The sequence below is a fragment of the Macrobrachium nipponense genome, chromosome 18 (genome assembly GCF_015104395.2).
Source record: "Macrobrachium nipponense isolate FS-2020 chromosome 18, ASM1510439v2, whole genome shotgun sequence".
NCBI lineage: Eukaryota > Metazoa > Arthropoda > Malacostraca > Decapoda > Palaemonidae > Macrobrachium > Macrobrachium nipponense.
Window position 1 is genome coordinate 28,802,732 of NC_087211.1, and position 13,252 is coordinate 28,815,983.

At 37.1% G+C, this 13,252-nt stretch overlaps 1 protein-coding gene across 4 annotated transcripts in view; it reads left to right on the top strand.

Annotated features, from left to right (window-relative positions):
- The window catches only part of LOC135196939 (anoctamin-7-like), a 694,520-nt gene that overhangs the window by 479,651 nt on the left and 201,617 nt on the right, over positions 1-13,252 (top strand). For all 4 annotated transcript variants that reach the window (XM_064223781.1, XM_064223782.1, XM_064223783.1 and 1 more), the window contains exon 2: positions 8,067-8,812. In XM_064223781.1, the coding sequence (XP_064079851.1) occupies positions 8,633-8,812 (180 nt within the window). In that variant the 5' untranslated portion in view covers positions 8,067-8,632. The remainder of the gene's footprint in view (positions 1-8,066; positions 8,813-13,252) is intronic.

The following is a 13,252-nucleotide window of genomic DNA, read 5'->3' on the forward strand; positions in this document are numbered from 1 at the left end:
TATATATATATATATATATATATATATATATATATATATATGTGTGTGTGTGTGTGTGTGTGTGTGTGTGTGTGTGTGTGTTTGTGTTAAAGTCCTTATCGAAACCTGACAAGGTCTATTACCGAGTTCCAGTTGGTATCTTGTAGCTAGTATGCGAACAGTTCTCTCTCTCTCTCTCTCTCTCACGCACACACACACACACACACACCCACACACGCATTACCCTATCCTGTCTAAGGAGTGTAAATCAAGTCCTAAAATTACGCAACTAAAGTTTATAAATCAAATTCAACAATGAATCATGAAAGGTGGATATGAAACCCATTAAGCATTACTCCGAATGACCGCTTCTCACATCGGGCATTTCAAATGCTCCTTTATACAGGAGCATATCTTCCATTGAAACATTCTACCAAAGAACAAAAATCAAGTATTAACAATAAAACAAAAACAAAAAAGTGATAAAGTCACAACATTACAAAACATGTAAAAAATACTGATAACCAAAGGCATCTACAATAAATCACTGAATAGTAATGGTAACAATTGTAAAAGTGATTAGTTTATTGAAGTCCAGCACTTACTTTCCGCAGAGGGAATTTCAATCCCCTGATGTGTTCCAAACACGTACTGGCACTTACGTTTTTCACACAAGAATGAAAGGCTCTCCGCCAGAGCCCTCAAACTTTAGGGATTTTGTAACAAACCTATGAACGTATACTTCCGTTTACACACCCACGAATCCAATTTTGACCGGACCAAAAGATTCCATGTTCTAATGATGGAAATATCCATCCCTGATACGTGTCGCTGTATCCGGCCACGCTCCGAACAATGTGCAGATCACTGATCAATCAATTGCTGAATTTAATTACGTTCTCATCTAGACAGATTCTGCATGGTCTCCAACCGGGCAGAGAACGCTGAAGCTAAAAGACAAAAAATTGGCTGTATACTAAGTGTTGAATAAACACTGAAGGCACCTGCAACATTGCTGAACACGGCAAGCCTTCATATGTATTTAACAGGAGCTCGGACCACTACAATCCGAGTCGCCCCCGACACGGGCCACCCTCTACGGTACAGACTCGTGATTAACAGTCATGCAAACTTGTGGTGCCTGCTTCTCTTTGAGGCAGCAAAGTCCCTTTCATCTAGAATCAATAGCCACCACCATAATTGTAATAAATGTAATAAAGCACGAAGGACACATGTCAACACTAATATATGCTCCGGCAATAGTTCAGCATAGTTCATGTTGTAACGCTGGCAATGTTGTAAACTCTACTGTTGCCGGCAGCTCAATAGCCCCTCGCTTATCATGCACATGCAGCTGCATGAAGATCATTGCTGACGAGTTTCAGATCCTCTTGCGCACGTCGACAACTTGCGTAGCTACTACTGTGCACGCTCCAACAAAGTTGTGAATCCTTCTAGTAAACGAAGGCGACTTGTCGTGGCATAACTTCGGCGGTTTCTCATCCTAGATAAAAACTGCTGAAGACGTTTCTAATGACACCCCCCCCCCCTGGAGGGTTTGTGGAATGGCCTATAGGACAGTTCATCGGAGTAACATCATGGGTCAGTTAAAACTCATAACCCATGAAACTATATTCCTCATGACGAACGCTGTTACCGCAAGCATATCTATAATTGACTAATGCACACCTATCCCTATAATTAATAGCTACCGACTGAAATTTATCCCCTATTGTAGACATAATATATGTGCTAAGAAAAGGATGAATTATGTAACTACAAAGCAGACCACCACATATAAGCTGAATTCACTAAAACTAATTCTAACACACACCCCCTCCAGAGGCAAATTATCACCAAAAAAAGGTCCATGTAAAACCACCATTACCTCTTACACCTGAGATTTAATCTCATGTAACTAAAAAAAAAAGAGCCTCCCTATTAAAAAAAAAAATGTCACTTGTAAGTCATCCCTCAATAATCAATTGCAACATTGTAAGTCTTCCTGAAATCTTCAAAATGCTCACGAAACTCTATGGTACTATTGCATACCTTTGAACTTACAAAAAATACAAATTATACCAAGAACCCAAAACATTACAAAAGTAAACCCAAAATAATGCAAATAAAAAGTCCTAAATAATGCAAATGACCCAGATGATACATAACTTCCGTGTTAAAGAAATAAAACTGACAAATTACACTAAATCCCGCATCTGTGAGCATTGGAAAGAGAAAAAGACCATAGCTACTTAACCCCACTAAACAAAAACGAGAAAAAGAAAAACAAAAAACAAAAAACAAAATAAACACCCCCTAGAAAAAAAATTCCAACCATGATTAAGTTGTTCTTTTGATCTCAGATATATGTGATAATCTAGTCATCCTGTATCTTCATTCAGAACAACGATCCTATTCCCCCTTTTCTCTTCTACAACCCGAAACGGGCCTTCAAATTTAGGCCCCAATTTTTTTTTTATTTATTTCTGACATTAATCTTCCAAAATATCTTATCCCCAACCACAATCTTTCTGGTGTCTGATTTTGCATGACTTCTCTCAACCATTTCTTGCATCTTCCACTCAAGGTTACTACTAAGGCATGAATGTCTCACGATTTAATTGTATCGTCACAGCGAGATGGTATAGACTACAAATCAAACGCTCCTGAAGCTGGATAACCAAACAATGCCCCAACAGGCGAGAAACCAATCATGTCACTAATCACTGTATTTATGCTATGTCGAACTGCATCTATATATCTGTCCTAATTCTTATTATTGCCACCCACTGTAACTGAGAAACTCTAGAGGACTCTTTTAGCCCGCTCACACAACCCATTAGCTTCTGGCCTATACGAAAAAAATATTTACATTCTGTATCCCCATAACTGCAGCAAGGCATTCTAATGTCTTATTCACAAATTCCCTCCCATTACCCGTAGTAAGTACCCATATCGGCAAATATACCCATTGAAAAATAGGACTGCAACCTGCACTGCCGTCTTATTCTTTAACGGAAAAATCTCCAGAAACCTTGTTAACTTATATATAATCACCAACAAATGTCTGTAGCCATACCCTGATTCACAAATGTTGTCAAAGGATCCCTTATCACTCGCTTTACTCGCTGTGAAATTACGCCTAGCTTACCTAAATATGTACTTCTAGAGAAAGGACTTCTAGAGATAGGATAAGACCCCATTTTACAAGAAGTAACCCTCGCCGGTTTGCATGAATGATACACAGAACCCTTCACAAAATTCTCCACGGAAGAAAACATATTCTTCCAGAAAAACTGTTCACATACTGTCTGATATGTCTTCTTAATCCCCAAATGTGGATTACCAAATTTACAACGAATAATAATCCAAAACCACCGGGATGAAGTCTTTTGACACCACGATCTGCGTTGTATTCCCCTTATCCTCACTACTTCTCAACTTATATTTACTTTTCCTCACCAACAAATGACCCTCTAACTCCAGACCTGCATAAGGGAACTTATAACCCTTTCTCACTTATTCACCTCTAAGAAACACCTGTGCGTCTGATAGAATCTCATCCTCATCTTGTTTCTCCTCCACTAATCTAATATCCCAGTCTACACACTCACCAGTGGTCACCCTCCATGCCCGCAAAATTCTTACTAAGGGCATCTGCTACCACATTATGTTTACCCTCCATATACTTAAGCTTAGCATCAAAATCTCTCAAAAACCACCTAGCCCTCTTAGGAGAAAGATCTAGCTTATTAAAAAGATCCAGTAATGGCTTATGATCTGTAAGGACTTCCACTTTATTCCTTATCAGCATCATCTTAAACTGAACCAAACTAGATACCATGGTGAGCGTATCTTTATCCACAGTAGCCATTAACCTTTCAAAACTACCCCGTGTTGTAAACTTCCTATTGTAGAAAACCCTCGGATGTAATATACCCTCAAAATCTGCATTAAGCAAGCACCTATCCCCGCATGACTCGTATCTGTCACTAATGTGAAAAGCAAAGAGAAATCGGGAAACTTTGACCCACTGAGAGGCTGTCTGTTGATCCTCACCCCTTGAAAACTGTACAAAATCCCTCAGTACATCTGTCAAAGGTGCCGACAACATAGAAAACCCTTTCACAGACTTACGGAAGATACCTCCATTGCATATTTGATGTATGTGTAAGAATACTTGGTTTTAATTAAAGCTCATCCTTCTATTAAAAAAAACAAGTACATATTTAAGTAAGCTAGGCGTAATTTCACAGCGAGTAAAGCGAGTGATAAGGGATGCGGATCAAACACACGTCTTAAACCGCGAATATGAGGCAAAGCATATAAGACAAAAATACAGTTTTACAACCATATTAATCTTCAAAAAGGTATTAGGTAAAAAAGGAAAACACATAAATCATTTCTACATCCGTGAATGAAATAGATTACGCCGTTCAGCGGTAAACTGACGATCGTCTCGGATCCCGCCACCTTCCGATGCGGGCGTCAGCATCTTTTTCATAAACACCACTAGACTATTTCTCTCTCTCTCTCTCTCTCTCTCTCTCTCTCTCTCTCTCTCTCTCTTTCATCACAACATAAGCTAACACTGAAATAATATAAATGGTGTCATATAAGAAGTATTATTATTATTATATTGTAACTTCAAATACACGGAAGTAGTTATGTTGTTGCATATACATTACACACACATATATATATATATATATATATATATATATATATATATATATATATGTGTGTGTGTGTGTGTGTGTGTGTGTATGTATGTATGTATGTGTGTGTTTGTGTCAAGAGTACAGGTACGTAATTGTGTTTGTATGTTCTTGTACACATTTGTAATCTTGTACTGTATAAGCCATTTAATGAAGCCTTTCCTTCACTACTTCGCCCTTTTCTTCTTCGTTTTTAGTTATGAGGCCTCTGCTCATGATGCAACTTTAATTTACAAATGTTGTGCTTCATGGAATATCAACTGACTAGAGCAGTGTCATTTAAGGTTGTTAAAATTCACACAACCATATCTATAGAAATTGTACATCTCATTTTCAGTCTACGAGCACCCTAGCTACAGGGGGACCAAACCAGCCCAACACTACGCAGGTCCCAAACTCGGATAAGCAAGCAGGGTTTGAGTGAGACGTCCGTCAGTAAAATATCTGCCAAAACAATTATGAAACGAGGAGTCTAAGAAAGACACAGCTACAGGAGGCTTATTATAAACATTAACCTGAGTAAATAAAGAATGAGAAGATTAGGTGTTGTGAGCAAGTCTTCATGGAAGCAGCTTCCTTTGAAATTCCTCAAGGCGATATAAAAATGAAAGCGTTGTTGTTGTTGTTGTTTAAGATTAAGCTGGCTTTATGCCAGCACGGGCTCTTGCTCAAGAGCAGCCCGTAGATAAAAGCGTCTCCTTGTGAATTAAGTCTAGTCATCTATGATAAAAAAAAAATGATGATCCATACATTACACTATCGCACTATCTTGATCACCGTCACTTCCACGTCCTATACGACATGATAACCCAAAAGATTTCCCGAGCTAACGACGACTTTTATGGGCGAGAGCGATGGAAAAACAGCTTGTAAATGCCACGAGGAAGTAGCCCTGACAGCCACTAGGGCCATGAACGGAGAAGGGGCTAAGAGACCATGTGGGAAACCTCGCTGGTTGCTATCACCCCTAACGCTAGTCATTTCATTAGCGGATAAAAAGGGGGAATTTATAATGATTTTGCCGCATTACCTTCTCTCAGTATCTCAGGAGGTTTAGTGCTAGTTATCTCGAGGGAGATATTTTCACGACAGGGAACTGACTTCTCTTTCACCCTACTTTGTCTTAAGGCTTAGGGATCAGTGGGTGTTCAGAAAATGAATGTATTGAGGTAAATGGGACGTGAAATTTCTCTTGAGAATTAATGAAGCCTGTAAGAGTAGTTAATCTCTCTCTCTCTCTCTCTCTCTCTCTCTCTCTCTCTCTCTCTCTCTCTCTCTCTCACAGCTTTTCCATCGTGCCCTTTATTCTAAACATTTCCACTTCCTTTGTTTACGATGTAAATATCAGCACATCAATTTTTCTTATCAATAATGCATATTTACATTGAGTGTGAATTATGGTGACTTAATGGAAATTCATTGTCAGTGACCTGTACTGAAACGCCTGGCATCTATTTTTCTTGAAAGCACATCACTGTTATTTCCTCCCGGGAGGCAATTGATATCTCTCCTCTTTTGCTCTCTTTCTCTTCCTCCGGTTTTTTCTCCATTTTTCACAAACGTGTCGAGTGAATGACCTTCCAATTTATTCCGTACAGCAGTGAGCAAAATGGCGATATTGTGAAAACTCCTGTATCCATATGGATCCATCTTCAAATCTAATTAAAGATTCCTTGGCCCATACTAAACGCCTGCATAAAATGTCATTTCCTTCCATAAATACGGAGAGAAAGGGAGAGGTATACATAATAATGATAGCAAGAACACCCAGAAAACTGCAAACCTCCGCCAAGGCTGAGCAAGCTACTCCTAAGTAGCTCATTTCGTCCGGACAGTTACATTCTTATCTCTCCCAAAGACTAATAACTAGTCAGTCCCAAACATTCAATCACATTTGCGAAAATATTACACAAAATTTATTGCATAATCCTGAAAACAAACAAACAAGTAAACAAACCTTCTTTATTGAGGAATCGTTGTTAGTAATGATTATAATGAATAGTGAGGAAATTCACGAAAAGAATGCTGCATAGTAATGGAGCAACTAACGTGAAATGTGATCTGGTGAGACGTATGTGGTATATGCAGAGAATTTTACAGTTAAACCTTTACGTTATTTTACTGATAGTTGATGGCGAGAAGATTACTGCAGTTGGAGTGTTTTAAAGTTGCCCAGATATCAACTACTGTTGATACAGACTCAACATCCTTCAGTTGACTGGCTGTGCTTTCTGTTTGCGTGCTTGCAAAAAATGATAGCTTTCTTTGAAATTTTTTGACAATTTATAATTCACAAAAGTAAATAAATATTAAAGATTTTTTTTTTGTACTTTTAAGAATGGCTCTGCTCCTTCGTCCTACTTCTATAGCTACAAAAAAGTTACTATCCTCTGATATAGTATCAAAAACCTCAGGTAGAACCTCGATTACAATTACACAATGAGCTGATGGCTCAAATTGCTTCCTAGCCACAGATATACCCGTTTAGTATTTAAATAAATGAAATGTTCGTTCATTTCTTTAAACCTAAACCACTTTTCACTGATACTTTCCTGCTTTTTTGCGTTTTTCCTCCTTCATTTCTTCGCTGTTTTTCCTTGTTTTACTGCGAATCTACATTTTTTCATTTTTATTCCCCAAGAACTGAATCTCTGTTTCTTGTTGCCTGTCACTCTCTGTTTTATATGAAACTGCAGCAGAGTCTACTGGGAAGACGTTGTTCGTTCCCTGCAGTCGACTGTATGTCAGAGCTTAATGCTTCAAGAACACGGGCTTGCTGTAGACTGGATAATATTGTGGCGTTTACTCTATCCAGGTATTTGGGTGTCATGATGATAATGGTAATTATATTATCATTACAGTAATCATTGACCTTATAATGCTGCACTATCGTAACATAGGTAAATTATTTTTTTCATCACAGCTGTACCATCATTTATTATTATTATTATTATTATTATTATTATTATTATTATTATTATTATTATTATTATTATTATTATTATTATTATTATTATTATTATTATGAAAATCCCATAGTAGCACGAGTCTTCAAATGGAGAAACAAATCCACACAGTTATGTAAATGTACATATATTTAAATTGAAAACTTTAAGGATAGATTCGGGAATCTGTTCGGTTCCCCTTATAAGGGGAACCGAACAGATTCCCGAAAGCTATCCTTACAGTTTTCAATTTAAATATATGTACATTTACATAATAGTGGATTTGTTTCTCCATTATTATCATTATTTATTGCAAAGGTGGTTGCTCATAAAGCAGAGAAAAATAAGGTATAATATACACCCTTGTCATCTTAGGATGAAAAAAACCCTTGAAAAGCCTAATGTATTCATTTCTTTTTTTCAGATTGTGCCGTCCTTAATGCTTTGTGAAGTGCACCGCTCAAGTTCATCAGTATGCTCTCATACCTACAAGCCACGTGCTCCTATGACCACTGACAAAACTTCGAAGTGATGCGTAACAGGGCGAGAGGTCGAGAGCTGGAAGGCTCGATGAAAGGAATATCCTCCGGGGGTCCCAGACAAAGCCACGGACCAAGAGTGAACCGTTCTTCGAAGTATCGCGCATCTTTCTCTTAGAAATACGTCTCTACGACTCTGTTGAAAGTGATATGAATCTTGTGAAAGGTATTCGTGTCAGTCTCGCTTAATGAAGCATATTCATGGACAGTCTGCTACAGAACAGTATCATGCCAAACACGAGTCGTATCCAATTGGCTCAGACCCGTCTTGAACGCGTAGAATCGAATTCTGGGTCACCATGACGACGATGAAGAGACCCCCAGCTATCTGTTTTCGACTTGATTCAAAGCTGTTTACGTGACTGGTCTGTCAACATAACGTCATACAGACCACAAGGAAAGTACATTTTCAGCTCTGCATCTCTATTAATACCTCACTCACACTTCGACAATGCCGTTCGGATCGCGACAGAGCGAAAGGTACGAACTGAACGGCACCGGGCAGCTCCAGAGGGATCGGACGTACGGCAGCATCGTCCGCGACCGGACTTACACCAGCATCGGAAGTTACGCCAATCAAGACCCGGAAGATCGATGCAACTTCATTAATGAAGACGACTTGGATTTTCACGTGAGTGCAGATCATACTTTCATTCTTATTAAGTATTTTTTCTCTCTAATCTCGGGTACTTCGATCTTAGTACGAGAGCTTGCTTTACGACTATTTTTTCTAGCAGCTGTGTGCCTTGAGCATCCCAGTGGACAATCGACGAATTGAATATTCTCATTTTTTGTCTTTCTCGGCTCAAATTCCGATAAGGTGATCATTTGGGTGACTATTGGTAATCTGATACGTATTGACATTTTTCTCGCCTGACATATGTGATCTTACTGGCTATCCGTATTTGTCTTTTGTCTTGATACGGAAGCATTTAAATACAAGAGCTTCAGATGCGTCTGAAGAACACATATCCTTTCTGCTTCTTATATAAGATTTATTGTTTTGTTGTCTTATTCGGTATAGCAGCAAACTTTTACAGTAGTGCATGTTCTATGCGAAAGTCTGAGGGACATTCAATTTGATGACGTGTATAATCCCCAGCAAACGTATAAAAATTCCCCTAGCGTTTGAATTTCTTTATTTTTACCCTTGATTTCAATGGCCAAATCCAGCTCTTCAACCAAATTCTAGGCACTGCAAGAAAAAACGAAAAGTTATTGAGACAAATGTAGAGATAAACAAACGCCACGTGTGCATAATTCATAGCTAATGTGCAATGGTTTTGCTATATATCACACAATTTTTGAACTACAATTGGAGGTTACGAATGCAAATCATGTGTGCGGATTGAATATTTATATCATGTATTTTCTGTTTGACATATTTCTTATTTTTGTGCTTATTTACGCCTTGTTCGTCTCTATATTTCGTGGCTATAAATAAGTTGTTTGTTTTCCCAAGGGACTTGTTCTCAGTGTAACAGCTGAGTAATGACTTTTATGCAGAGACGAAATGAGGAGAAAATTCTCAGAGCCAAATCCAAAGGAAACAAGAAAAGGAATGGAAGAAGCAGGGAAATATGATATAAAAAAAAAATGCCGCCCAAAAAGGTCATTGTATGTCACTCAGATCTTATAACACTGAAACGTAGAATGCAGGTAAATATAATGGATGTTAACAATTCAGAAAACATAAAAATAAGCAGAGAAATCATTGGAAGTCATAGCAATTATATTCGAATTTAAGGAGAAGGAATATCATACTCTGTCAAGGGTATCTTATATGTGATAAGGGGAAATTAAAACGAACATTCTACATTCTGGATATTGAAATAGAGTCTACTTCGATTCGTACATCGGACTGCATCATGGTCGCGTTTCATTTTTAGTTAGATATAACATATATATAATATATATATATATATATATATATATAGATATATTTTATATATATTATAATATATATCATAGAATATATCTATATATATATATTATATCTATATATATATTATATATATATATATATCTATATCTAATCTTATATATTATAACATACATATATGTATATATATATATATATATTATATGATATATATTATATATAAATATAATTATTGCACATACATCATACATAGTACATATATATATATATACATATTTATATATATACTATTAATATGCACATAACATTCATACATTACATATATACATAGGTATGTATGTATGTATGCAAATGTATATGCATATGTAATAGTAACGGTATATATGATATATCAATATATGTATATATATACGTTATATATATATATATATATATATAAATTGTTTTATCTATTCTTCTACTTGTTTAACATACGCCTTCTCCCGTTTAAAATTAAGTAGCTCAAGTAGGATAGAGCGTTCCGGATCTCCAAGAGCTTCTGAGTTGACCTCTGGACTCATTCACAGCTTAGTCGACCTATGAGCAACAAGCTGGGTATCGATCCACGGATTTTGGAAACAGAGCCTAGTCCTCTACCATTTAATTGCCAGATATATGCGTATTTGTCATAGCTGCAGTGCGCTACCCATAACATCTCGATTTCTTCACACTTTTGGATATGAATTCTGTCCCAGGCGTCACAGTTTCTTCTTTTGGACCTTAGGCTTTGTAGTGGCAAGCGCATCCAAGAAGTGTGAAGATAAAGTCCTTGTGGCTATATTACAGATGCGTATATATCTGGTGAGAAAGTTGTCATTTGATTATTTACAGTATATATATACATATATATATATATATATATTTATATATATATATATATATATATATATATATATACAAATATATGTGTGTGTATGCAGGAAAATGGTATTCGCTTATTTAATGAAGTCACTTGCATCTACTGTGATTTTTTAAGCATTTATATATGTGTGTGTGTATAATTTATATATTTAGAAATGGGTGTATGTATGTACGTATGTATGTATGGATGTATGTATTTATGTATACATATTAGCCTAAGAACCAACAAACGCTTACATACCATGCTAAGATGGTGAGGATGAGTCTAACTCCAGCTATTCTGGTAAATGTATCTGAATTAGACAGATATAGGTTTGTGTAAGAGAGAAAGATATAAATCCTTCTTCGTGGTCAAGTAGTTGATTTTAAAGCTCATTCCGGCACATCGGGTGAGGGTTCGAATCCTGCTAGAGGCGTCAGCATTCCTTCATTGGGATCCTAGGCTTTGTATTGACAAGCATACCCAAATACCTGTGAGGAAATTGAGAAGCTAAGAGGTTACTGTGGTTATTACGGATGCATTTATGTATATCTGGTAACGAGAGTGGCCGTAGATTCTGCAAATACGATGAAATATTTTCAAATCAGCAGTGGCCAGTTGACCATGTCCACATATTCTTTACACGGTGTTGATGGTATATTAATCATACTTTGTCTATTGCCATGCCATTCGATTGTATGGTTATCGTAATCTATTAAATATGTTGCGAAGCGGAGCTTCCTGAAATTCAGATCTTAATTTTAGTTCAAAAGAAATCATGTTTCATATCTATAAAATCATCGTAAATAAACGCTGCAGATTTACTCCCCTTCTTCGCGAGTTTATTCCCGCGAGCTCTTTCTTTTGATTCGATTCAAGTGTTGCATCAGTCACGAATTGCTCCCGTTACTCCGGTTAATTTCGTCAATATCATCTCCAATCAATTCTTTATCTGTGCATGAAGTTTATCTGCCAAATTTTGGCCGTCTTTTATTTAGGTAGCTGGGAAGTCAGTTTACATATGTTTGCGTTCCTGCTTTCCTGACTTCAGTTCTTCTTGATAGTAAATTCGTTTGGCTTTTGTTGAGAAGTTTATTTAATTTATTCAGTTTATATTGAAAGGAGATTTGCATCTGGTGTAGGTTACTGCAAACACAGTCTGATAGAAACTACTCTTATCGTGTTATGTAAACTTTAATTTATTGCCAGTTGACTCATTCATTTTTTTCCTCATACTCTATTTCTCTTTTTGTGACTTTACTAGTAGATATGCACTGGAGAGTCGTAAAAGAAAGTGAGTCACTGGTAAACAGGCCTCTCACCCATCTGTTTCCTCTCTTGCCCAGGAGTGAGACAAGATCTCTTAGAATTTGTCTATTTTTTCGTGTGACTTTTCTTATATTCTCTGATATTTTATTTTCATCATTTGGCAGTCTCGTGCGTTTTTCCAAGGCAATGAAAGACTCTTAGCTTATTTTATCTTGAGCGGTACAGAGCAAACACTCCTGGCAGAGTTCTTCTTGGGTCCTTGAAGGCCTCTGAAAGACTATGTTTGCTTTTGTTTGTGAGTATGAGAGTCTGAAAGCGCATGTTAACTTTTTTATGACTGAGCATTTCTGAATACGATAATTTACGTGTGCTTTCACATGTGCATACATATATATTCACGTACATGTACGCCTTAGAAAAGAGCATTTTTGTTTTATTTCTAATTCGTCTCCACATATCAATAAATGTGTCCATTTTGTGTGTGTTTTCATGCACCTGCTTGCACAAGAAAGACTAATTATAAAAGAAGCCAAAAGCGACCGTATTCAGGATAATGAAAAGTACATTACGCATTCTGGTTGAAAGCCATCATCTCCTTTCAAGCAATACACTGCCTGCTTGCTAACAAGCAAACGTGCTTGTTGAAGACTCTTGGACTCTCCAGCTTGGAGAGGAGGAGACACAAGCAAGCGCGACGTCATTGTGTCTGTAGGCAGTGGGTTGGACGATGTGCTACGCGTGGGATGCTATCCGCAATTCTTCTTGACTACGTTGGTGAAGCCGTTGCGAAGGCCATTTGTTTTCTTGAAAGGGCTGTTGCAAAGATTGTTTCTCCAAGTGCAGAAGAAAAGTTATGTCGATGTGGAAGAGACGTTGCCAACAATATTTTTTGTGAAGGACATTGAGAAGCTTACACCTTTTGAAAATAGTTATTTTAGAAGTTCCGTTGAAAATTTTAGTTTTAGTTTGAAACGCCGTTTCCACCGATTATAAACTTCATGGAAAAAATAGAACAAATGTTCGCTATTTCGTTGACGTAT